Genomic DNA, 27,730 nt, shown 5'->3' with positions numbered 1-27,730 from the left:
ACCCGCAGCATTAATCAAGAGTGGGACTCCCCTCCCCCTTTTCAGCGGCATCAATTCCTTTTATTTTATTGCCATTAAAAATTGGGTGTGTAGTGATAAATGGGCCATATATATTAGCATATTAAATGAGACTGCAGACTATATCTGGTCAATGTAGGAGCTTCTTATAAAAAACAGAGCCGTGCCTTCAAAGTCAAAATTGTTCATATGCCTTTCTAACATACAGTTACCACTAGGGGGTGGACTGTAACAACTTCCTACATATCTTCAGTCAAATGAGAGACTGTTTTTCTCACACATGGGAGGCTGAAAAAAAAAGAAGCTGAAATCCTTTAAATCTACAGTCAGGTTCTGTGTTGGCCGGCCAGCCAGGTCTCATGTAAACCATGTGAAAGCTAGTCATAACTTCCTGTTTTCACAAACAACCATAAAATAAGCCGAGACAAGATGCGCGCGCACGCACACACACACACACACACACACACATATATATGTGTAAACACACTCCTGCTGACCCAAACCAGGCCTAAATGAGTGCTGCCAGCTCCTCTCATGTGGTCTCTCTGTGACGCTAGCTGGTCTGCTGCTAGAGTAGTTTCTCCTCACAGCTGCTCGCCATCCCCAGGCTTGATGAAAGGCTGCCTGTCTGTCTGTCTGTCAACAGGGGGACCAAGACAGAGAGGCCTTGCCACATGTAATTAGCATTGCTTCACAAAGATTATAGATCATCTTGAAGAGATAAACGACTCCTTCATTGTAATTTGTTGATCCCAGAATAGGAAAGTTGACATAAAGGAACCACAGAATGCAGGATAGCAGCCATCCCTGAAAGGATTAGATGCAAAACACATTTAATTCCAATCAAAATATCTTTGTCATTCATTGCAATAGCTTTGATTGATATGTACATAATTATTTTAAGGCGGCATACATAAGGTGAGGTTGTAACTGTCCCTTTTAACTTCTGTAGTGTGCATTTTGCCGGCTGTTAATGGCACATCCACACCTCAGATCAAACGCAAGAAAGCACAAACAGAATATTCTTGTTTCAAAAATGCATCAAGCTTCTTTTGAAATATACATAAACATTGATCTTATATGCATCATCTGAAATAATACATAAACAATTGACTTTGTAAAATTAATTAAAACTAAATAGAAACAGGCTGACATTTACTTTCTTCATTTAGGCTTGCACATTAAAACATAATGAAACAAAACAGACCAGTAATAAAATAGCTTATCAAATGCACAGCATTTTCTTTTCTTAGACGCAAACTGCACTTGTGGTGCAATGAGAAGAGAATAAAAAAAGTCGTACCAAAACTGGATGTGTCTCTTTACTGCAAAAAAGCTTCTGTTAAACCCTGAAAATTCACTCTGTGAAATGCTTTAAATTCATTGTGGGTTTTTATTGTTTTTTTCACGAACTTAAATTCTACCCTGCCAGATGTAGCCAGTAGATTGAATTTTGTTCCAAACATCACACCAAACAATATTAGTACTTCGTGGCATGATTTAGTGAGAGCAAACACAATTATTTCCACATGGTGGATATTTTGTTATGTAAGGAAACTCTTCAAATCATCCAAATTTAAAGCTAGGAGTATTCAAATTTAACCTGGGCCATTCTGTGATGGAAGGTGGCAAATGAAAAATGTAGTGACTTCTTTGTATCAAAACCCAGCTGCAATTTCCACACAACAATAAAAAACATGACGTTCTTCCAGTCTGGATTTTAGTTCCACATCAAATTCCCAACAAAGTTCCCCATCACTGTCTGGAATGGAGGGAGTTTCCATCTGAAAAAGCCTGCAGCTTTCCACTGTACAATGAAAAAAGGCACTTTAGAGATGCCTGAGGCAAGATTCATACTAACTAATGTGTGAAATGGGACAGGATACAGAAGATTACATTCCAAACAAATTATATAGGCATAGATTGATAGCTTCACATCCCTAAATGTTGCTCTCTCAATCACCTGCCTTTAAGTAAAGGCCTCCCTTTCCTTGTTCATGAATGGAGAGTGGTGTGATAGACAAATGACAGATGGTTTTTTCAGTTCATTTTGTAATTTCATTTGGAGCTGTGTATGATATGTAAGGTTACCACCAGAAATGATAGGAGTTCATTTTTGTGATAACTGATGATTGCGGAGATGATCACTGCACTGACAAATAAAGAGCCACTGATCCCTTTTCATTTTCCAAGTGGCCGCTCCTCCATCGCTTCCTGGACTGGCAGTGTTTCGTCTTGCAGGGTGCTGTAGGAGACAGAGTCCCTTGTGACCTCAGGCTGCTCTGGAAGAACGGGTCCGTCTCATTGGCCTCCTCCTGGACAGGGCTCCCAAAGGCATGGTCCTGCCCCGTCTCCTCGCTGCCGAGAGACGTCTGGCTGACGTAGACGACGATGACATCACCGCTGAAGTTCATCACCTGACCGCTGGAGATGAAGGTGGTGTTGTTGTTCCCAGACACCTGACCTGAATGGAAAAAATGTGTGAGGGAGAAAAAGAGGAGATTGTGAGAAGTAAAAAAACACATAAAGACGCAAGCAAAAGAGTGAGAAACAGGACACTATTTATGGATAATATTTGCCTGGTATGTCCATTTTTTTTTGTATTACGATGGAGTATAATACCTCCCACCCCCTACCCAGAGGCAGGCTTCCCCTATTCATGATGTAAGTGAATAAGGGAATATCTTGGCTAACCTCAGATGACAAATGGACAGTGGGTGTAATGACCATGCAGGATGACCACAGATAGGCCACAGCTACATAGACCGCCATATCATATCCTTTCTGCCTTATTTGTTTCAGAGTCCAGCACTTTTTAGCGTGAGAACCTTGAGATCTCTGAAAATAAGCTATTTGTCAAGGGTTTAGGGTTTTACAGGCATGGCTGAATAAATGCAAAAAAGAAAGAAAAAAGTGCTGTTCAACTCTTTCTAACCTTCCAGTAGCATGTTTCTCCAAAAGGGAACCTTCCATGGTTTACCTCAGCTTCTCCTTGTAAATCTAGCATGTAGAAACTTGTCCTGATCTGCTAATGTTCATGTAGAGTTCATATATGGGTTTCAGCCAGCCAGGTGAATTAGGAAATAAACTGTGTTTTTGTTTTGTAAGCCATCTTTCACCACATTAAGCCCCTAGTTCCTATTTTATCCAGCCTCCTGTCTGACTTCCCAGCCGACAGAACAAGCCTATTCGCCGTGACTAACAGCTCATGCCTCATGTATTCACACATAAGTGCACACGCACACACATAATCACAATGAATGTGAGCAAACAGGCTCTTGCAGACACTTTTACACACACGCGCACACACACGCATGCACACACACACAATGAAAAGCACACATAGCCATATAAAGTTGCAAAGACAGACAAACGCAATCACACACACACACCAAAAGTGTGTCTCTGTGTTCCCCATCTGAGAGCTTTTCCCGGAATACCAGTCTGAGAGGTCTAGCTTGAAAATATGTCATTTCACCACAACTTTGAAAACAAAGCTCTACGGAATCTGCTTTGCTTCTTCTGTTTATCCTTTCTTAATACCAAGCTGATTTTTCTGGATGCCCAACAACAATCAGTAGTCTACTGACAGGGGCTTTAAACCAAAGACTAAAGTTGAACTTTTGTAGAACCTCTCTCAGGGAAAACCACAATTGTAGTTCTCTGCAGAATCTTGCTCATTTTACCTGGACAGCTGCCAGTTTAATTCCTCGACCAGTAAAATATATCTGGGTGATTACTACTGTTGAGGTGCCCTTGAACGAACTGTTCCACTGGAGCAGTTCAGCGGCCAACAGATAAGACTGATGTTGTATTCTGGGCAGCTTTTATGTGTGAACTATGTGAGACTTGAGGCTAAAAAAATATTTCAGGTGGACAGGTGAAACCTCTGACCCATGCTTGACTTTTAAATAGCATGTGCGGGAAGTCTATTTAATGACCTGCCATTACTGCATGATGGGAAATGGTGTTCATTTCAGGCCAGAAGCATGTAATTAAAGCACCCAGTCATCTGTGAAAGTAAAAAAAAAAGCCTTCACAAGTTTGTGTGTATATGTGCTGTATATGTGTGTGTGTACTGTATGTGTGTGTGTTTTTGTTGGGTGGGCAGGGATATAAAAGTATTACTCAAGCTGCGCACATCTTGCTTCAATTAAAGCTGTGGTCACTTTGCGCAACCCTACGGAACTCTGGGTAAACAGGAGCTTTGTAGATGGCATAGTTCTAACACACGCACACACACGCACACACACACACACACAAACACACACACACACACACTGTATGTTAGAGTGTGGTTCTGGTGGTTCACTAGCTCATCAAACACTCACATATCTTATTCCTGCTCCCTGTGTGGTCCTCCAAAATTTGAGGTCAGTACGGTACTATCAGTACGGGCTTTAATAAAACATATTTCTTGGAAACAATCACACGAACTTCTTATTCTTATGCTGAAACCAATCCTCTGTTATAAGTTGTGTTCGGTATGTTCACCTAATAATACCCCAGTTTGAGCTAACCACTGTCCGGATCAGACTGTTCTGATAATACTTCTTTTATAACTAACCATAACCACTCAGTGTTTCCCGGAGATTTTTCTCTTTGGCAGTGTGCAAAGGTCTCTGTGAGAACAATAGAAGTTCAACCATGTGACAGCAAACTTTCCATTTAACCAACATATATTTCATTCTGTGCTGTTATTCTTGGCGGCTAGTCCCACCTATTCTGCGGACGGGGGGACACTGCTATGTACTGTATCAAATCATGTATAGGAATGACCCTGTGGCAATACAGTGGTGACTGCCTACACAAACAAAGAACACAGAACCCACCTGACAAACACTACTATGGTCCCACAGCCTTTGTAATGAGCCATTATCCCCATCACACACACACACTGTGCATTTGGCTTTCATTGACACTGTTGAGTGGTCTTAGCAAAAATATCCAGGAATTATCCAGCTCCATTGCACATTTGTATTGCAGAGGGCTAAAAAAAGCTTGACTTTCTGGGAATCAACACACAGATGTATGGAAGCCCATTTCTGTCATGGTAAAAAAATGGACATATGGCAATACTACAAAATCACACATCAGACATTTTCTTTTTAAGTGGGAGAATAATCTGAAGTATGTCATAATTCACAATTCCGATAACTCTAAGTTAGATACACATTATGATAATAACTATTACGTCAAATGTATATTAAGTGTATATATTAAATTAAAAGTATGACTTACTAGTTTTATATATATTATCTCATAGTTTTGGCTTAAAAAGTCAGAATTTTGATTTACTAACTTGTAATTTTGACTTTGTATCTCATAATTTTGACCTCCCATTTCATAATTGTAAATTGTAAATGTATTAGTATTCTTATTTTTGTCATCCCTATTATTTCATCTACGTTTTTATTTTTTCTGGCAGAAACAGGCTTCCACACAGATGAGCTGAAATTGATGAAGTTTCACACTTTTCACCTACCTGAGGTAAGAGTTGGCTCAGCCAGCTGACTATGGAGGCTCTCAGGTGAGCACTCCAGTTCCGACTCCACAGAAGAGAGCTTGTTTCCCCTACTATCCCTCCAGGAAAGTCCCAGGCCTTGCTCCGGGCTCGAGGACTCAGGGGGCTTGTCCAGGTAGAGATCTCCAACAGATGAGGATGTCATCAAGGGGCTGACCGAGGTCACGTGGGGTTTTTCTCTGTTAAGGTGGAGTCTGTGCTTGCCAATCTGTATAAATCCTTTTGTTTTACCAGTGACCTGTCAGTCAGGTCAGGTTTAAACTCCGGCCTCACATGAGCCTGAGACAACGGCAGGCAGAGTTCAGGAATTGGACCGGAGGGAGTGATTACAGAGGAGGTGTGGAAGAAAGGAGGCGAAAGAGAGTCAAGAGCCGCAACACTTGTCTCACTCTTGGACAAAACCTTTTCTTGGTTTCCGTCACCCTTTTCTCCATTGTCTGCCCTTACACTCTCACTTTTCTCCTCTTTCCCACTCTCATCTCCATCAAGCCCTCCGCATGAGCAGGTTGCTGGAGTCCCGGGGCTGACAGCCTGGCTACAGTCCTCATTCTCACCTACTTCCAATGGCTCATGGATGGGAATGACACACACGCAAGAACCTGCCAAAAGAGGAAGCACACTCACAACCTCCTCTTCTTCTGACACCTCCTCAGGTTCTCCAGACCCTTCACTCTGATCCTCCATCACTGTCTTGCCTTTGGTCCCTTCTTCCTCTTTCATTTCCCCTGTGAAGGGCAGTGAGACCTTGACATCGGAGACAGAGGTGGGGAAGGTGCATAGAGGCTCATCAGTGGGCTGCGGGGGGGTGGGTAGAGTTTGGTCAGCTCACATGGTGTACATTTGGAGCCTCCAGGGCCTCCTCCTATTCCTCCTCCTGCTCCACTGTGGTACAGAGGGGCCAAGGTCTCCTAGAACAACAGAAACAAAGAAAGAAGCACTGTAAATAGATGGTATTTTCTGAATGAATAATAAGAAATGTGTGATTTCCGAAACCCTACAGCATGTATAATAGACATTAAGTGCTGTGTTTGTTCCTTACCCTTTCATTTAATCAGATATTTTAATCTAATACATAGATGGGATGACTTGCAATAATGTTGGTTTCTGTGTATCTATTGCTTTTTTAATTATTTTCCACTTTACCTGTTGTATCCTAGTCCTCTTCAGATTCTGGACACAGGATCGCAGATTTACTAGGAAAAGAAACAACATATTGTATCTTAACACGAGTGAAGATGTGCTACAAAGATTCTATGCCCAGAAAGTCAAATTTAAATGTCTGTTGTGAACCAATGTCTACGACACCTTGAAATCAATCAAAAACTCAAGTAAAAACAATAATGAAACATCTAGCTAGAGAAGAAATATGATGGTGACCTACCAGAGAGTAATTTCAGTTTGTCCTTGTAGCAGAAGAGGAGCAGAATGAGGAGACACAGAACAGTGATAACTGACAGCACTGAAACTATGACCCAGGAGGGCGCTGCACCTGCAAGAAAGAAGCTCAGAGCTTGCTTTTCTACACTACATCCACTGTCATTCATAAATGTCTGCCAGAGACACAATAAATCAGTTTTTCCTCGTCTTTTTCCAACATTCATATGACATTTAAACTTCATCTGCCTCATTTGCTCTAAGTAAGTGAATCTTTATTGTGATTACTTGTTAAAAATACATTAAATTGGCATTTGTGGTGTTTGTGGCAAATGTGTCTATGTCTTACCAGAGAAAGGTTGTCCACATACTGCGTCAGCCTTTGCACTGCCTGGTTGCGTTTCACTCCGGCCCTCAGCCTTACAACTAGACGAGAGGATGAAAAAACATGGAGTGAAGAGGAATATTTGTACAAGTGGACATGTTTTTCCTTCTTTCTTTCCCTCTACATTTCAACAGCCAAGCTCCCATCCTTTAGAGTTGGATCTGCAGTGACTGAGAGAGGAACAGATGGAGAGAAAAACTAATTTCTCTCTCTCTCTCCCTCTTTCCATCATCATCATCATCATCATCATCATCATCATTACGGATCCGGCCGGCAGTGGAGGCTGGTGTCTGGTCTGGGGTTCCAGGGGAAGCGGTGTGAGAATTACTCATGACAGCTGGTTAGTACTGAGGCAGTGGACAGCTACCCAAAAGCATTTTCCCATCACAACATTAAAAGATTCCAGGCTAAAAACTGTGTGCATGCATGTGAATATATACACTTACTTAGTCCATGGTTTGCATTGATTGTGAGTATTTTCATCAGAGAAGTAGCCTTTCTTACACGCAACACAGATCATCCTTCCATAAGGAGACTCTGAAATTAACATCAGACATTGTAATATAAGTGAAACTCCGCTGTAATTGTTTGATATGAATGCAATGCATTTTGTGTTAGTGTGTCTCACCAGGGTCTACCTCGAGTCCTTCTCCAGCTCTGCAGGGGGGTATCTGCTCACACCACTCACAGTTGATGGGATGGCATTGGAGGCCGGATAGGCAGCGGCACGACTCTTCTGCCTCAAGGTTTTCAGGCATCTTCATAAAACCCTTAACTGGAGGCCAAAGGCAGCATTTTTGTGCTATTTTGTTCTCCAATGCAAGTAAATGGGTTGACAAAATATCTGGAAACAATAATCACTAAACATTCTAGACATTTGTCTTGATGAGACATAAATAGCAAAACCTTATGGTGTTTCAAGATTTTGAAAATCTTTGTTCAAACCGCAGGTACTGACCTTCGTCACAGAACTTCTGCTGTAAACAGCGCGTTTTTTCAGTCCATCCGGGCTGGTATTCACCACTACTACATTTGACACATTTAGTCTGGACGGAACCAGTGCACTCAGTAAACACACGGAAGCCTAATTAACAAAAAAAAGTGGAAGAGAGTGAGAGACAGAGTGAGTGAGGAAGACAGATGGATTTAAAAACCCGTATATAATCACATTAACCACTCAAAACCTAATGGCACAAAAGACGAAGGAAATTGACAAAATTAGAGCCATTTTGCTCTTTTAAAGAAGTTGGTTCCTCTAGTGGATCAAAGTTAATCATAAATTGTGTGTGTATGTATGTGGTTGTGAAAACATCCGGGCGTAATGTGCACGTCTTAGCTATTTTAAGCCAAAATGTTCCATTTATAAACATCCTTCCTCTTTTGATTTAGGATATTTGTGAATGGAAATCTATTTCTACTTGCTTGTTTTATACTTGGAGTGCTCTTTGTATGTGTTTCATGTTTTTATATCCCGGTGCACAATAATCGATGGGGACTCAAAATTGAGGTCCTCACAGGTAGAGATAGCTCTTTGAGGGTCTAAGATTTGGTTTTAGAATTCAGGTTTCAATTAGGCCCCTGTTGCCCGGGCCTTTCTATGTGGGGTTTGCATGTTCTCCCCATGTCTGCGTGGGGTCTCTCCGGGTGCTCCGGCTTCCTTCCACCGTCCAAAGACATGTAGGCTAAGTTAATTGGTGTCTCTAAAAAATTGTCCTTAGGTGTGATTGTGAGTGTGAGTGGTTGTTTGTCTATGTGTGGCCCTGCAATGGACTGGTGACCTGTCCAGGGTGTACCCCGCCATTCGCCCGATGTAAGCTGGGTGTGTGTGTGTGTTATTACCTGGCCGACACTTATTGCAGCACCTGGAGCTTTTACTTAAGTACTCCTTTTCATCACACTGGAGAGATTTGGAGATCGCATTCTAAAAAATAATATGACATAAAAATAGTTATTTTGCATAAAGTTTATATAAAGAAAATATGTTACGATTTACATGATAACTATTATATTTTGTATTTGTTTGATCAAAAACTTAAATCTTGCTTTATAATCTCCCTCAATGAATGCCACGCTTTTCTACGGCAATCCGTTTCCTTCTTCAGTTCATCTTTCATTTCCACACATGATATTTTGAGATGGCGGTGAGTAATGACAGGAAGAGGATGGTTAAAACATTTCCAAGACATGCCAAGGAATTATTTCCTCACTCTCAGAAGCACCTGACCACAGCACTGTGCACCCTCTAAACTAGCAATCAAACCCCAATAGTACCCAGTTACTTAAGGAGAATCAAGTGGCATCCAATGGAATTTGGTTTGAAATTAATAAACACTTGGCTGCAGAAAATCTCTTAATGTCCACTAGCTGCCACACTAACATGTTTTTGGCAGGGTGATCTATTCAACCTACCTATTAAGTAATTGGTGAGTTTAAAAAGTGAGATACAAAAAACAAACAAACCTTGAGGCAGCTGTTAAACATACAGTGGGTACGGAAAGTATTCAGACCCCTTTAAATTTTTCACTCTTTGTTTCATTGCAGCCATTTTCCAAAAATCAAAAAAGTTCATTTTATTTCTCAGTAATGTACACTCAGCACCCCATCTTGACAGAAAAAAACTGAAATGTAGAAATTTTTGCAAATTTATTAAAAAAGAAAACTGAAATATCACATGGTCATAAGTATTCAGACCCTTTGCTCAGTATTTAGTAGAAGCACCCTTTTGATCTAATACAGCCATGAGTCGTTTTGGGAAAGATGCAACAAGTTTTTCACATCTGGATTTGGGTATCCTCTGCCATTCCTCCTTGCAGATCCTCTCCAGTTCTGTCAGGTTGAATGGTAAACGTTGGTGGACAGCCATTTTCAGGTCTCTCCAGAGATGCTCAATTGGGTTTAAGTCAGGGCTCTGGCTGGGCCATTCAAGAACAGCCACGGAGTTGTTGTGAAGCCACTCCTTCGTTATTTTAGCGGTGTGCTTAGGGTCATTGTCTTGTTGGAAGGTAAACCTTCGGCCCAGTCTGAGGTCCAGAGCACTCTGGAAAAGGTTTTCGTCCAGGATATCCCTGTACTTGGCCGCATTCATCTTTCTCTCGATTGCAACCAGTCGTCCTGTCCCTGCAGCTGAAAAACACCCCACAGCATGATGCTGCCACCACCATGCTTCACTGTTGAGACTGTATTGGACAGGTGATGAGCAGTGCCTGGTTTTCTCACACATACCGCTTAGAATTAAGGCCAAAAAGTTCTATCTTGGTCTCATCAGACCAGAGGATCTTATTTATCACCATCTTGGAGTCCTTCAGGTGTTTTTTAGCAAACTCCATGCGGGCTTTCATGTGTCTTGCACTGAGGAGAGGCTTCCGTCGGGCCACTCTGCCATAAAGCCCCGACTGGTGGATTGCTGCAGTGATGGTTGACTTACTACAACTTTCTCCCATCTCCCGACTGCATCTCTGGAGCTCAGCCACAGTGACCTTTGGGTTCTTCTTTACCTCTCTCACCAAGGCTCTTCTCCCCCGATAGCTCAGTTTGGCCGGACGGCCAGCTCTAGGAAGGGTTCTGGTCGTCCCAAACGTCTTCCATTTGAGGATTATGGAGGCCACTGTGCTCTTAGGAACCTTAAGTGCAGCAGAAATTTTTTGTAACCTTGGCCAGATCTGTGCCTTGCCACAATTCTGTCTCTGAGCTCTTCAGGCAGTTCCTTTGACCTCATGATTCTCATTTGCTCTGACATGCACTGTGAGCTGTAAGGTCTTATATAGACAGGTGTGTGGCTTTCCTAATCAAGTCCAATCAGTATAATCAAACACAGCTGGACTCAAATGAAGGTGTAGAACCATCTCAAGGATGATCAGAAGAAATAGACAGCACCTGAGTTAAATATGAGTGTCACGGCAAAGGGTCTGAATACTTATGACCATGTGATATTTCAGTTTTTCTTTTTTAATAAATTTGCAAAAATTTCTACATTTCTGTTTTTTTCTGTCAAGATGGGGTGCTGAGTGTACATTACTGAGAAATAAAATGAACTTTTTTGATTTTTGGAAAATGGCTGCAATGAAACAAAGAGTGAAAAATTTAAAGGGGTCTGAATACTTTCCGTACCCACTGTATGTGCATGTTTTAAACCGCAAAGCTAAACCATATAGGCTCACACACACATACACACACAGTACACACCCTGCAGCCACCCTCTATATGAGGAGCTGGTGAACTCTTTGCCACATTGCTGAATTAGAGAATCTGGCTGTTATGACAGAAATGATGCCAAAGCCGCAATGTCTACATATAAATGTAGAAAAATACAACCTATAGGACTGCACTCTGACCTCAGACTAACCTCTTTTTTTTCTTATTCAGCCCTTCATAAAGCTCCATTTTCCCATGAATTGATGCACTAATTAAGTCATTCATACGTACAGTAAAGAAATGCTGGTCTTGCATTGTAGGAAATATTATTTGGTAATTATTTCATCATTTAAAGGCTTAAGTTTGCCCTGCCACTAAATTCAGAGGATCACTTTGTCAAAGAGATGTCAACCTTGTAGTTTTATCTAACAGCAATACAATTCTGGAGGAACCACTGAATTCTTTCATACCCTCTCCTCCCCTTTCCCTTGCTGTTTCTTCCCCTCTCTTTCTCACACCTCCCCGTTTAACTCTCAGGGTCTGTCAGTCTAGCCTCAGGCTACGACAGCGCAACACTGGCAGGCGTTTAATTACCTCCTTTCAGCTTCTCACACATCAGCCGGCCTTTGTTTTATAATCTAACCAGAGGGATAATGATGCACAGCACTTATAGCTCGGACCGCAGCACTAATGAGGACCATGTGCTGAAACAGACAGAAGTGACAGGAGTAGGAAAGATTCCCATGCGAAGGGTTTGTCTTAGATAGATAAAGACAGATGAAGACAGATGTGGAGACACATCTGTAAAGCCAGTGGTGGCCAATCTGCACAACTGGGCTAGAGTGCACCGGAAGCCAAAAGAATGCTGGGAATTGTATTTGTGTGACCGCCACATCTAAACACTGGGTCTCAGTAATGCGAGGCAATATGTTTTGACTCACTAAATATATATGTAAGAGGAAAAGAGATGATCCACCCTATATGATTATAGGTTATCATAACGGTTAAGATAGAATTTCCAACCTCAAAACTAACTTTATCTGCTGTATGTATTCAAATATACACTTATCTGTGAGTCTAACAGAAATTGCAAAAAGAAAGAGACAGGAGAGGGAAAAGGGGAAATAGTAAAATGGATAGATAGAGTGAGCTGCACTGAATAGAAAAAAGAAAGAAAAGGGGCATTAAGTGCGCTGTTGCTCCAGTGATATTCAGTTACTGACCTTTTTTGTCATCTTCTCCTAGCTGTTTTGTTTATCTTGTAAACCCTTAACCTGTTGTGTGATCCTATCAAACCAAGCAGGAGTGCATTCCAGTTCGCTGTCAGAGTACCAGAAAATTTGCATAACGGCCACAACAGCCTTCGGCACAGAGCCAAGAGAAGCAAACACGACTTTTGGGCCTCCAGGGATTTCAGCAATCCATGATAAGGTGCTGTAAATGCGTAATGCACAACAATTGAATCTTTGTACAATGTTTGCACCTGTGAAGAATTATTTTAAAGCCATAAAAACAAATCCTTTGAAGTGCCACCTGCACAAATAAGGATATTCACTGGTTTCACAATCTCATACTCTTGATGGGTACTTTAAAAATGTCAACCACATTACCATCTAAAAGACACGGTGGATTATTACTCAAGTAATAATCAAACAGTTTGTGTTTGTTTGCCACATTCCATTTTGTCTTATCTCAAAAACTGGTTGTGATGTTCTTGCTACCCGGTCAATAAAATCTGAATATCAAGAGATAGGCACTGTGGGTTTTTCCTCTGAAAACTTCTCTGGTGCACTTACATTACAATTGCAGCAGAAAAGTGGCTTAATGCAAAAGAAGAGCTAGAAAATCAGCATGTACAGCGATGGCCAACAATCTGTGAACAAAAAAAGAGAAACTATAGAAACTCAACTCAATTACCAGAAGAACAGATACAGCAGAAAAGTTGGGAAACAAATCCCCAAACAACTATAATCTAATTTAACTAGACATAGCTTAATGTGTTAAGAGACATACTATGTTAGGTCTTAAAAACGGCAATTCGTTCTCCTTTCTCCACAAAAAGCTCTATTGTCATAGAAGGCTGCATGGTTTATCTATCAATTAAATGTCTCTGTTGTTTGCATAGTTAAATCAAGTTTGGATCTGCAGGCCTGAGGCAAAGTACTGTTATTGCTCAAACCGAGGAAGACACAACACTGATTACTCATGTGACAGTGGGAGTGTGAATGGGTGGAAGGATGGACGGAGTTCCAGGAGGTGAGAAAAAAAAACATGATGAAGAAAATGATTTAAGTGAAGAAGGGTTGTAGTTCCAATATTAGATGTAGGGAAAGGGGTGTAGTGAGAGATTGCTGATGGACGGTTGAATGAAGTTGGTCAACGCATGAATGGCTGGAGAACCTGACTAATAAAATGTACAGGAGCCATGCGGGTAGGCAAGTAAATGAATCCCTCAAAGCTCACTTTATTCATGATATATTGACTTTTAAGCTCTCAACATCTTGAAGTAATCTTGTATTGCTCAATGTCACACAGACAGTTTGAAATGAATTTTGGATTGGATTGGATGAAGTGGTTGAAAACCAGGAGAATGAGGGGGAATTCTTTGGGGATACTGTGAGTCAGTAATGGCAAGACCACGGTGAGAACAAACCAATGCCAAAGGTTTGCAGTGTCACCTTAAAACGCAGATGAAAAATATTTCTTCCACACACTGACACGTTTTCCAGGCACTGCATCTGTATTTGCTCACTCTTGTTACTTGAACAAATGTGACTTGCATTCGACAGTCTGTGAAAAACATCTTTCTTCTGTGCCATCACCTCTCTGGAGCTCAACATGGACAAGTTTCAGTACCCTCCCTGAGCATCGTCTCTTGCAGGCAGCAGAGAAGAAAAACAGGGTAAGAAAGAGCGTCTGTTCCAGTCAAAGTCTTAACGATGCTTGCTTACGGTAATGCGGGCAAACAGGCAGTGATAGATCACTGGTGCCCAGCAGTCCCACCACTACAACCACATCTTATAAACTACTCCACCTGGACAGAGTTAGCTGCTTGGACTAAACAACAACATGGACAACAGCATGTCAGGCCATTCACTTTTTCCCCCCACAAATTAGATCAGCTGAGACATTATGTTTTTATGTGTTTGAGGTATGGCACTGATTTTAAAAAAAGCATCACAAAAAAGTGATGCTATGTATGATGTGTTCTATAGCCTCTGCCTATAGCCTTATGGTGACAGTGAAACAATACAACGTTGCAGTCCTAATCTCTAGGGAATAAAACCATTTTTAGTTTTAGTGTATCCCCTTGTTGCTCCCTGCTCCTCACTTTGGAAACGTCTCATCTGGCAAACCTAACGAGGTTCCTGATGAGCCATTTGGCTCGCGCCGGTCCCCCTCTGGACCGGGAGAGAATGCATGGTGAGGGGAGAAGAGCATCTAGTTGCCAGCGGCGTTTTTGCGGTCAGAACAGGGGAGGTGGACTCGACCCAAACATAACTGTTTCCAGTTAGTGTCCGGGCGTAAAAATGCAACCCCCTCCCTTTCCCATCTCTCTCTGACCAGTTCATACAAACCATGTGATGTGTTGACACGTATTCTGGTTTACTGTTACATATCTCCTTGTCCATCTACACAAGAAAAATAAACCATCGTGATTCTCAGTATTTTGCATCGTCACTCGACTAAAACTTGAAGGCCCCTAAAAAAAAGTCGTGCACAGCAGACAAAACATATAAGTAAGTAATTATCGACTATTTTGACTATTTAATAGACGCCGTCATATTGTTATCTGGGGCATTTTAACCTTCTATTTAATACCAATGTGTCTTTTACCTGTGCGTAAAAGGTCACGAGGACACACGTCATCCAGCCTCGGACTATCCAACTTGTAGAAAAGTTCAATCTCATCTCTGCTGCTTAATGAAGACTACTTCTGACGTGAACTTATTCTTCTTCTCAGCCAAGAAGATGACGCTTAGCACCAATATCCGAGTCTTGTCACTTCTTCCTGTGTGCGTGTATGTGGCGGGTCCTCCACACCGTCTCACAGGGCATTCTTGCGCCTTCTTTCCAGGTTAGGCAGCTGCAGGTCCCACCTCTCTTCTCCTCCTCTCATCTTCCTTCTGCTTTCACCCACGCGTTGTGTGTGGAGAGGGCTGCATGCAACAGCTTGTAAAAACTGACTGACTGACTCTCTGAGGGAGGGAGGAAGGGAGGGAACAACTCCACGTTGTAATATAGGCTAAAAAGAAAAAAGTTCACCCCCCCTTCTGGTTCTTTGCACTGATCTCTCCTCCTCTCTTCCTCTCTCTGAATAAATGAATGTGGATGAGACAATGAGTAGGCTAAGTGTGTCTGCTGTCAATGATCTAAGATTATCATGGTAACATGAACCTTTATACATTGGAATTACAAATGTCACTACATGTTTCTGTCATAACAATCTGCTGTCCCACATCCCATACAATTTATTGGACCTTTAACATGTGATTGCACAATCAAGTTGAGTTATGACTTCACATGAATTCAGCTATGACACCATCCATGGGAGGCAAAGCATGTGGTTACACTTTGACTTCTCAACTTCTGCATTTGCCATTCATCATGTCATTGCGTGGACAGCCCCAAGCATAGTTCCTGGAGCCCGGATCCTGGAACAGCCATGACCATTTCTATGGTCTACAAATGTCATTTATTTAACAGTATAATAATTGACTCCAGGAAATAAAATGTTTTCTGCTTCCATGACAAATGGGGAGAAAAAAAGTGGGTGCATTTCCCTTTGAATTTGCATGGCAGAGTACACCCAGCCTACCTTGGCAAGTCATGAGTGGGAAGGTTTAAGAGGGTGGAGAATGTGTTCTGTTCAAGGTGACAGTTATGCAAATATTGAAGTGCATGTGTTGACTCTGAATGGACAAAACAAAGAGCTGATTGACACAAGAAAGGAGAGGAGAAGTGAACAATGGGGGTTTTAAGCTGAGCCAGTGGAGGTAATGAGCTCTGTCCTCCCTCTACTCCTCTTCCCGTAAAAACATGCTGAGAGAAGCTGTCTTGCGGTGGGGCCTCTGCAGCTTGCACAGTAGCAATTAAGGACCAGATCGGACTCTTTAAGCAATCAGAAACCTCAGCTTGACTCTAAACGCGCCATACATTCACACCGGAGTCCACCCCTAACAACAAAACTGATCTGTTTTGATGTGTAAAAATGTAGATCCACTGCAGGCAGACATCCCGCTGGTTTACAAGCACCCCACTTTAAATGACCTGGGCCAGGCCAGGGCACAAGACTGTGCAGCTGAGTGGGTTGTGTTGCTTAGCAATAATTTAAAACATGAAGTAGGCCTATTCCAGACAGCTCATATACACAAGAATGCACACACACACCATAAGCTGCGGAATGGTTCCCATTAACGTAACACACAATCATTCCGTGGAAGAAAGCGGCCACAGCCTGTTTTGGTACCATGATTTTGGAGGAAGCTTCAAGGGTTCAGCACCGTTTCCCTTAAACACACTGAAAAGTACGCACACGGCCCTCACATACACACAGAACACAGTGGACTAATAACATTAAGGCTTAGCCACCATGTTCCGGTGGTTTTAGGGTTGGACCTGCGCTGCTCCCGCTTGCTTTGGAAACAGATGTGATCAGTGAGTCGCCAACGTCGTCAAATGTGACTTAGTGTAGCCTGCTGACGCCATTACTACACAAACAAAAATGGCAGGCAAATTTTCACAACACTCACACAGATTCAGACTCAGATGGGCATGCAATGCAGTTACACTTATTTGCATGCTGACACACACATCCGTGCTAAAAAGCCAAGCAAGGGTCTTAGCAAGCAGAATTGTTGTTTTGACACACAAACAAAACTATTCACTATGAAAGCAAATCACATAACAGGCATCTGTCTCTAGACACACCTATCCCCAGATATGCACGGAGATACACAGGCACACCCACACAGGGATGGGAGAACACACCCCGGCTCTATATCAATTATTTGTCCACCTGGTGGGTTATCAGTGATGATGGTTGAATATTAGCCTATATATGCAAATGCTTTTCTGTATTACAAGGTTCAGCCACTAAATGAGAGCAGCTCTAAGGGCTTACGTGAGCCATTTATATTTTCAACCCTAATAAATGCATTGGATTCCACTACAGGTCAATCAGAAGTGACAAACTCTGATAGCGATGACTTGTGCTTTAATGGCCCTGTTAAAGTACTATGAGGAGAGGTGCACACTTCTTTGACTGAGATGAAAAGTCTTCTTACAAGGATTTAGGGCAAAGTTAACCACATTTTTCTAAAGCGCCAAGAGATAGTGTAATCTTGACAGCGGATTGCAGCTTTTACTTCTTAGCATTTATTTGGGGTAAGCTGTTAGGAATGCCCCTTAAGATGGACTTTGGTTTGTTGTACTAACCAGACAATGGACTACATCAAAGCGTTGAATGTGAGGGGCAGGGACAGTAGGAGAGTGTGATTGTCAGTGAAATGACTTTGTTTTACAGCCACCAACACCTGTCGACACTTTGAGCAATATTCAAAACGCGGGAAAGAAAACCATGCGGACATCCAGTGAGGCCTCCAGAAGTACATTTAAGAACACAACTCATCTCCATCTTTTATTACACCATGACACCAATTTCAAATATACATAATGAGTACCATCCTCTTCGGTTCAGTGTATGATACAGTTATTTACTGTTTCTCTTAGAGCATACTGAAAAAGAACAACAACAAAAAAAGAACCAAATACCCACTTTAGAAAAAAAAAAAGCAGTACAATTATCAGAGACACTGCAACACAGAGAGACTAGATGCAACGGACAGAGGGAATAATTATGATCAGTGTTCTCTTCAACTACACATTGCCAAAACAGATGAACAAAAAAATAATCATAAACCGTAGTGATAATGTTCACCATGTGTAATACTCTCAATTAAAACATATATATATATCTAATAAACAAACAAAATAGTAAAGTGAAGTGCAAATATCTTTGGAAGTTGGAATAAGGTATGTTTTTTCTTCATTAAGACATAAATAAGTTATAAAATAGAAGCTATCAAAACAAAAACCAGAGACAGACTTTGAAGTAATAAAGGCAAGACTATTTCATAGCTTCAAGTAGGCGAGTTGTACAGATATACACTGCACAAGGCATTCTTAACAGACTTGGATCCATTTTGTTGTCTTTCAGCACAATTACTCAATGACAAATGCAAAGTGAATGGACAACTCCAAAATGGCGTTTAAAAATTCAAAATAAAATCCAGCAGGCCGTGCTCAGAGTTTTGCTTCCTAGAGACGAGAGAAGCTCTTCTGATACAAGTAGAACTGCACTGAAATTGAAATTGAAATTCTGTGATACTTTCGAGTCCAGCAACGTCCAGGAAGCAAGTTCCTTGTTATCGCTTTCGAGTGAATTTCAATACTGTTCCATTTCATCCTCTCTCTGAAATGACAATGTTAACAAGATTGACTCACAAAACCAAATCCCTAGTCCTCGACAACCCTTTCGTCATGATTAAGGTTTAAGGAGGGGAAATATGGGCAGAGGGGAAACCCTCAGCTTTCACTTTAAAAAACATTGCTGTTCACCTTTAAAGAACACGGTGTCCTGCTGCACTGGAGATTTGAAATCACCTCAACTTTCAGCAAATCTTAATCTCTTGAAATTGAATAAACAATAATCTTGGATTGCTTCTGTTTTAGGCTGAACCAATGCCTTTTCCAGTAAAATGAAATGCTCCCAGCAGGGAAGGTCAGTTAGTCGCAGGGCTTGATCAGTCAGTCAGTGTTGTGATCACTTCTTTCTCTGGAAGACGTTGGCCAGCATGGCGCCAGAGGTGGTTAGCTGACCCATCTTGCTCAGGAACTTGGTCTTGGCATCCTCACCCACCAAACTGGAGGCGATGGACATGGAGCTATGGGAAAAAAATAAAATAAAAATGAGAATAAGAGGATAAAAGGTTGAATTTTAGCTGCGATGAAGCAACAAGGTTAAGCTCTGCTTTATCAACATATATCGACTGACAGACGGGCACAAACAAAAGCACAGCAGTACAGAAAGAAACCTCCACAATCCTCCACTATCTTTTGACGAGCTTGTGTCAGCATTTACTCTACTTCGTTGAAAGTGGAAATGCTGTTTGCCAATACAGCCACTCCTGATCTTTACAGTCTAACGGCTCCACAAGTTCCTCTTTTTGAGTTAGCTGACATTCAGACTGATACTACGGAGCAGTTACAACACTCTGCCAAGCTGCTGCATTGCTTAACAGAAGGACAAACATCACATCTTAACACCAGCACCGGACTAAAGTCAATGAATGTAAGGAGCTCAGACTCAGTTGACTGGTGAAAATCACCATGTGGCTTCTAGATAAGGACAACTGAACAACCGGTTTCAAAGTGCCTCATGGGTTGTGGCATAAAGGCCTCAACTTTTCTGCGAACAGTTTTAAGTTACGGTTCTGTGTATCACTTAACGTGTACATAAAGTATTTATGTAAAAAAGTGCATAATAATTTCGCATGCAAAATTAATATGGCACAATATGGAGTCTTTAAAGAGGTGGTATTATGCTCATTTTCAGGTTCAAAATCTTATTTAGGGGTTGTACCAGAACAGGTTTACATGGTTTAATTTTCAAAAAACACCATTTTTTTTGTCATACTGCACATTGCTGCAGCTCCTCTTTTCACCCTGTGTGTTAAAGGCTTCGTTTTAGCTATGGAGTGATACATCTTCTCTCTAAATGATCTTTGTTGGGAGTTGCACACTCGCAGTTCCTAGTTAAGGACTACTAGCCAATCAGAAGCAGAGAAAGGCGGGTCAGCGAAAAGACGGTAAACAGCTTTGATTCAGCTGTAGGCTACATGTTGCCGACTAGGTTGACAATTTGGACTGAAGCAAGAGTTTCAGAGTGGTGAGTAATTAATCGGTAACAAAAGTATCTTTCATCCATAAAGTTTTAACTGAGCTCCGTCTCTACATCACAGTAACAACTTTATGTCCATTGACTGCTTGGAGGGTAGCTAACGTTTGGAAGGGAGAGGAGAGGTGTGCTGCAGAGTGTTTTCCACCGGTGTTTTTGAGGGCGTGTCGGACTAGCCGCTCAGCGAGCATTATGACTGATGTATTTTCATTGTGACGTCACAAGAAAGGGAAGTAAAGGCTGGACAACAAACGAGCTGTTTTCAGGCAGTTCAGAGCAGTGTTTTCTGTGGCTTTTTCACTTTGCAAACCTAGTACATGCACAAAAAAGATAAATAACTCAATAAAAGAGAGGGAAAAAGCCAAAAATAATAATACCACATCTTTAACATCAGACCTCAAGGATACATATCTACAATGAATTGCACCAATGTATGTGATTCAAAAAGTCTTTCTGACAGAATGCCCACTAAGCTGGGACCACAACAAAATATGAAAATATAGTTTCCAAAATATTTCATACCAGAAAGTAAATACATCAAGATCCAAGTTATCAATTATAGTAACAGAAGTCAAAGAAAGACTCGATGGACCAAAATGAAAGAGGAACAAAAAATCTCTCGGCACAAACACAGAGATTTTAACCTCAGACTTTAACTGAGGCTTTTGGAGGGGAACACACCCCAAACTGAGCATATGTGCACAGAAAGAACAGACGTATACACACTTCTTACATACATATAAACACACTTAACTTTTTAATGAGTCCCGAACACATGTCAACAAGATGGGAGAAACATCCTTTAAAAAAGACACCCACAGTATGGCTGGTGTCCCAGCTCTCTTAGCTTTACCAAAATAACTCTCATTTCTCTGCTCTCATATACCCACATAATGAGTGTGGTTCCAACACTCTTAACATGTTCTCCTCTCCCCCTGGGGCATAAACCCACAATACGGGCACAGTCCCAGCACTGTTAAGTGACCACTCTCCTCCCAGTAGGACTAATTCTCCCCCCTCCAAATTCTTCTAAACTACCACTTTAGGCTGCTGACACTGCCTCTCATGCAATAAAAACCTCTATCACCGCAAATCATTTCAGAAGAAGTGATGCGAATGGGACTGTTGGGTTTGTTCTCACCCTTGTGCGTCTCCCATTCCTCTGTTTTCCACCTTGATTTCACATTCTTTGATCATAGAGTTCAGAATAACCTGTTGAGGATATGACAGACAGATTAAGTTGAAATGTCACCTTGCAAACAGCATGCTTTTACCTACTGGAGTGGTATATAAAGGTTGAATTTGTGTGTTTAAACGCAAGAAAGTTCCAGCTTGGAAAATAATTCCTGTCTTAGAATCTGGTATGTAGCCTTTACAGACAGCATGGATGTGTATAGGGGAAAAGAGTCAGCTGATCGTTAGTCACTTTGGGAAAATGCTCGCATGAAATGGATCGCGTGAGATTCTGAGACACAAATAAATAGGTGTGTGTGTGTGTGTGTATGAGTGTGTCTGAGAAAGAGATAGAGAGTCAGACTGTCTGTCTTTACCAATATTGTGTGAGATCCCCTGGGAATAAACAGAGAAAGAAAGAGACAGTCTGGCCCTCAGTGCGCGAGTATGCAGACGAGATACTGTACGTGTGCATTGCGAGCGTTAGAGTCAGTGTCTGAATAAATGAATGAAATCCCTTCCTCCTGCGTGCAGGGATGTGTCTCCTGACCTCGTGTTCTGGGGAGAGTTGCTCCATGTCAGCGTGGAGACACCTGAGGCCAGGCAGGAAGTGGTTCATCATCACCTCCTCAGAAATGACTGCACAGGAAGTTAAGGACTGGAATGTAAAGCTAACTTTTTCAGTACCCGGGTTCCCAGGTGTCATTTTAAAATGTGATAATCTGATTGAGAAAATATTAACAGAAAAACATATCTATTTTTAACTAAATGTAGCTTAACGGAGGTAAACTGCTAATAGGACCTGAAAGAAAAAAAAAGTCCAAATATTGATTTATGTAATAATTGTAATAACCCTCTTGTACATTAATCTCAGAGTGGAGAGCAGAGTGTTGTAATCCCTTCTCTATCCAGAATTTCTTGCTTTTCTCACTACATGTACAGACAGAAACTGAAAAAGCTGGTGTTTTCAAGGCCAAGCAGTTACAAATACTATTTGGAAAGTGCTTCTAGGCATTACCAGATGGGTGGAGTTTAAGGATCATTTTAATCAGAAAAGTCAATATATGTAATATACATATATGTGAAAATATTTTCCTTTGATTGTGCAAACAAAGATTCTTAACTAACTGGCACCAAATGGCACTAAAGTAGGTTGACAAAAACTAAAATTTTGAGCACAATGGTACACTGTCCAGGACTGCACGTGTTCTGCCACCTGTCATAGCCAGTGGAGCTATATGGGACACAAAGTGAACACATCGGTATTTTTAGAGATGGGAATGTACAATTTCAGAGAGTCACACTGATTACAAGAGAAAGAAGTACAGTGGGAGGTAAAGCCTCTGAGGTTAGGGCTATACCTCCTGGACACTACGGCACTGTGAAATCACAGCCTGACAAAAATCCACAGGAATGAACCTCAGACCAGCTGTCCTCTATATATGTGTGTGTGTATGACCTGGGTGGGGTGGGGCTGACAGAGGAGAGACAGCGTAGAGAGAGAAAAAAAATGTGAGAAATGGTAAGCAGTGAAAGAACCACTGATGGACAGCAGAGACAGAGGAGCGGTAATGTAAATGTGAGCCCTAACCTGGGAACTGTTAGGATCGAAGCTGATGTTCAGTACTTCCCTCCTCTCACGCTCTTTCTCCCTCTCTCATCCTTTCCTTTGCTTAACCAACCCTGTAATTACCTCTAGCCCCAAAATGGAGGCAGCTTATTTTCCCTTTCTCCTCCTGCCAAATGACAGGCAGACTCTGCCAACGTACACACTGAACCCCACACACACACGGGCATCGCTGATACATACCACACTGTTATACAGGCACACTGAGGAGCACATTCAACTAGTGCAGCTTGCATTTGACCGGCTTTTCTAACGGCCTTCCCACTGACTCACTGTTTCAACAGCTAACCCTGAACCCAAGCCAACCTTGACACTCACTTCTAGTAAATCCGTTGGAAATACATACAGTTTTGCAGTTAGAAAAAGTATGAGTAAGGGGAAAATCTTTCACCTGAAATTTCATGTTATCTGACTGTATGCAGCTGTTATTAGGGCTATAAATAAAAGTCCCCCCATAGAAGTTAAAGCCAAACTGAACAGTGCATGGTCGAGCCAACAAAGACCATTACATATATGACCTATAGAAGGATACAGCAGCAGGAGAGGGCGCTGTAGGCCTCAAACAGCTGGGTGGCGATGTCAATCCTCTTGTTTTCCACAGCCTGGCTGTTGTTGGCCTGCGCCAGCTTGTGAAGGTGTGGCAACACGACTATAGGAATAAAAAATGAACAAATACAGACAGAAAGTTAGTGCACGTAAGAGGCAGAGCAAAAGCAGAAGAAAAAATATAGACGTCTGTTGGAATTATAATTTTTTATCCATTTGTGTCCTTTACATACAATCGTCTCTAAAGCGTGGCTCTGCATTGGGTCCGACCCTTCCAAATGTCCTGATGATCTCCATGTGCAAAGAGTGCTGATCTTGGTACTGAGGGTCTTCCAGGAATGACGCCAGCTGCATTTTTACACGCTCCAGCAGCTACACACACGCGTGCAGAAAGTACATTTATACATGTTTTTATGATTATTAGTGTAAGGGTTTGTTTAATTAAAAGAACTGTCTGCGTATTACGCTTGTGTACAGTTAGGCAGTTCGTTTCCCCACCTCCTTTTGCGTGACAGTCTCCATGATGGTACCAAAGGCAGGGATGGTGGATATCCTCACTGAGCTAAAATCAGCAGGGGAGTAAGACAATGATTTCACCATTCACAGTCACTGTATAACTATTTTAGGCACTCTCCAATCCCTCCATTAGCATGTCTCTACGCAAGAATCAGAATGAGTCAAATATTATTTTCAAATACTTTGAAATTTCAAATCAGATTTATGTGAAAAAAGCAGATTTTCAAACATTGATACTAACTGATTTTACTGAAATTATGTATTTTATCCAAGCCTCTACACTAAAACCACAAAGAAGAGTACTTTAACACATGTTCTAGGTTTTATCCAACTATAGTGATTACACAGTAATGACATGCTAGTAACCACAGTGCTGACTAAGGTGGTTGCTCACGCAGTGGACTAGCAGTTTAATTTCTGCTTTCTGTCCAAATTATTACATGACCAGTGGCTGTGAAAAAAATAGCTGTCAACTGCATGACATATCATTTTTAATCTCTTTTAAATGACAGATTCAAGTCAGGATTTTCTATAAAACACCACATGTCTAATTGCTTAGCTGATCCTGTAAGTTTAAATTTGACTGGGCAGTTGCAACAATCTAATTGCCAATGATGTATTCGGATCAGTTATTTTTTTTAATATCTGGTAAATCAACTGATGCATCAAAAGGTATGCAAAATGATATATGTTTCAAAACCTTGTTAGTACTGTATTCCACTAGAACATGAAACTAGCCTAACTAAACAAAATTTTACAAATAATATTTGACCCAGATCTATACTGAACATGTCAGATCTATAATCAATGTCTGCCATTTTCTAACTGCTTTATAACTTTATATATTCAAAATGTATAATAAAAATATCTCACACCAATCAATGAAAAGAATGCAAGATTAATGGGGTGCTCTTAGGGTGATGTTAGATAATCATTCCAAAGTCAGCAACAGCATGAAAGACCAAAAGATACAGTCGGGCCAGTAAGTTTCTCTTTATGTCTCTACGTAAAAGATATCATGCCAAAAATCTTAAAAAGCTTACAAAAACATATGCTAAGATTAGATAAAGTTAATATATGTTGAATCTAAAAGTTGGGGACATGTGTGTAATCATTAGCATAGCATTTCAATACAAAGAATGATGAGATGAAAAGGGCTGCATTCCAACAGTGTGACCACTGATTTCATTAGCTTGTGTAATCCCAAAAATGAAGGCCGGATTAACACTGGCAGTCCGAGAAATCTTTCTTTTACTTGTCGGAGATCTGATCTTTGAATAACTGTCAAAGGAAGTCTAAGAAGGTTGTCCCCATTCATCCCACACTAATGTTTCACAAATCAGTGTGGATCCAGATCAGTGGAGGGTTACATGTCTTGTGTTTTATTAGCGTCCAATCAAGCTCAGCGAGACAGGTTTCTGGAGGACACAGTTTTACACTGTAAGGACGCAGCCCCCCCCCAAAAAAGACACTGTTTACAGAGAGGTTTTCTTGTGTCGATTGACTCACAATTCAGGCCCACTGCACAGAGTTATAAGGGCCGGAGCCGCCCGGCGATCTACTAATGCTTCACTCATGCCTCGGAGAACCAACTGCAAACCCACCATACAGCAGGGTGAGAGAGAGGGAGAGGCAGGGGTGGGAGGGAAGGAGAGGACAGAGGTGAAAGAAAAATGTAGAAGAAAAAAGATAGAAGACAGAAGGTAAGATATGGAAGAGAGACAGTGAGAGAGAGAGAGAGACAGAGAGAGAGAGAGAGACAGAGAGAGAGGATAAATCTGAGAAAGACTGGGTGACAACCACTAGCTGACGGGTTGGTCAGGAGGAAGGGCCCTGCTTAAACGGAGTGGGGTGGGGAGGAAGAGGAGGAGGGGATGGGGTTACAGACGAGCATGCTGTTGCCGCATGCATGCACAAATCTAGACTGGTTAGTGTTGAGGACTGATGAGGTGGCGAGAGCTGGTGTGGGTTAGTGTTGCAGATTGATGATGCAAACATGCAGGGGGTTAGTGTTTGACAATGGTTAATGCTGATGAACCACCCCATGGCCAAGCCTAAACCCAAACAGGAGCAAAAACCAAAAGGAAGAATCTGAAGTTGTAAATTTAAATCGTTAACACAAAACAAATGGTTTATCAATGAAGATACTGTCTTGAGAGATTGTTTTGTGCTGAATTTGCTCCTGGCAGGTACAGACTTGCTTCAGTGTGATGGGTCTCAGGCGGCAAAGAGAAGGGGGGAGAGAGACGTGGCGCGGTTTATTGTTGTTGTTGTTCCACTTACATTTCAGGGTCGGAGGACAGTGTGATGAGAGCCGGCACCACTCTCTGAGCTACCAGCGTCTCATTCACCCCCTTCACCAGCAGCTGATCGGATTGGACAGAGCCAGCCGTGATGTCACAGAGGTGGGCGGGGCATTGGGACAAGAGCGAGCAACACCGCCAATAGATACAGAGAGAGAAAAAAAAAAAAAAAAAAAAGCAAAACAGAAAAGGGGAGGGGAAAAAAAACAAACACAAAAAGATAGATAGAAAGTGATATACAATGACAAGAACCATAGCTGCAAGGCACGGAACGGCACTGCATGTAACAAGCAAGTGTGCGTACACACACACACACACACACACACACACACACACACACACACACACACACACACACACAGACACACACACACACGTATGCAGAAGAAATGGCAACGCCAACATAGCTAAACTGCACAAATACGTGAGCATAAAGCTGTGGGCTCCTTTCACAGACTCCAGATCAGATAATTATTTCATTTCATTTGATTTAAATTGATAGTCTGATCCAGGATCTGTGAATGACGACCACATTTCAACCCAAGGTTTTGACAATGGTGGACAGCTAATCACTATGGAATGGTGACAGCGGGGTGTGTTGGGAATGGGCAAGTACTTCACAAAAGGGTGTGGGAGGGGGGACATAAATGAAGCCTACCACTCCTCCTCCCCCAAGTTTAGATCAACATAGGCCAGGTTCTACTGCTATACCTAGATCATCATCCCAACATTTGACCTTTAAGTGTGCACAGATCTCAAAATGACAGGGAGAGGTGATTGGCTCTGGTTGTTTCTCACTGTTTAGGCCAGGAACCTGGCTTATAAAAGGGATACAATCAGCGGAATAAAATCGCAAGGACGAAAACAGGGGAGTCAGTTATCTCCCTTTAAAAATAATAGTAGTATTATATTTCCACAAGACTTGAAATACTGAAAAGTAAAACAAAATCATGAGAAAACATTTCTGATGAAATTATTCTTTCCAACAACACTGAAAAGGAACAGGCCTTGAACACTTGTGACTGTACATTGTCACTGCCCGAACCTGACTGCAGGCTTTCTCTGACATGGAGCAGATATTTATGTAGTCAATTATGAGACCAATGCACAGTGAAAGGTCTGATGTTTAACTCTAGGAGGGTCTCGCCGCACTGGAACCAAGCAGTACAGTAGT

General features: G+C 41.7%; 2 protein-coding genes across 2 annotated transcripts; both read right to left on the bottom strand.

The window, feature by feature from the left end:
- Positions 1 to 2,059: 2,059 nt before the first annotated feature.
- Positions 2,060 to 15,671, bottom strand: LOC119898467 (tumor necrosis factor receptor superfamily member 11A-like). Its single transcript, XM_038712639.1, is given in 13 exon segments — positions 2,060 to 2,282; positions 2,285 to 2,482; positions 5,504 to 5,710; positions 5,713 to 6,354; positions 6,357 to 6,450; positions 6,686 to 6,735; positions 6,924 to 7,031; positions 7,266 to 7,342; positions 7,748 to 7,838; positions 7,930 to 8,076; positions 8,260 to 8,385; positions 9,141 to 9,222; positions 15,270 to 15,671. Coding segments are annotated over 13 exon segments (1,980 nt in total). The 5' UTR covers positions 15,345 to 15,671; the 3' UTR covers positions 2,060 to 2,199.
- Positions 15,672 to 18,041: 2,370 nt separating this feature from the next.
- Positions 18,042 to 26,619, bottom strand: LOC119898466 (RAB11-binding protein RELCH homolog; the record flags this gene model as incomplete). The annotated part of the gene is given in 7 exon segments (XM_038712638.1): positions 18,042 to 19,378; positions 21,533 to 21,603; positions 22,115 to 22,203; positions 23,724 to 23,840; positions 23,971 to 24,109; positions 24,236 to 24,299; positions 26,537 to 26,619. Coding segments are annotated over 7 exon segments (684 nt in total), but the record flags the coding sequence as incomplete, so codon positions are not given.
- Positions 26,620 to 27,730: the final 1,111 nt, after the last annotated feature.

Source organism: Micropterus salmoides, unplaced genomic scaffold (assembly GCF_014851395.1).
Source record: "Micropterus salmoides isolate LMB-PRFRI ecotype aquatic unplaced genomic scaffold, ASM1485139v1 Ms_hic_scaffold_1153, whole genome shotgun sequence".
Taxonomy (NCBI): domain Eukaryota; kingdom Metazoa; phylum Chordata; class Actinopteri; order Centrarchiformes; family Centrarchidae; genus Micropterus; species Micropterus salmoides.
This window is presented reverse-complemented; position numbering and strand designations above follow the sequence as displayed.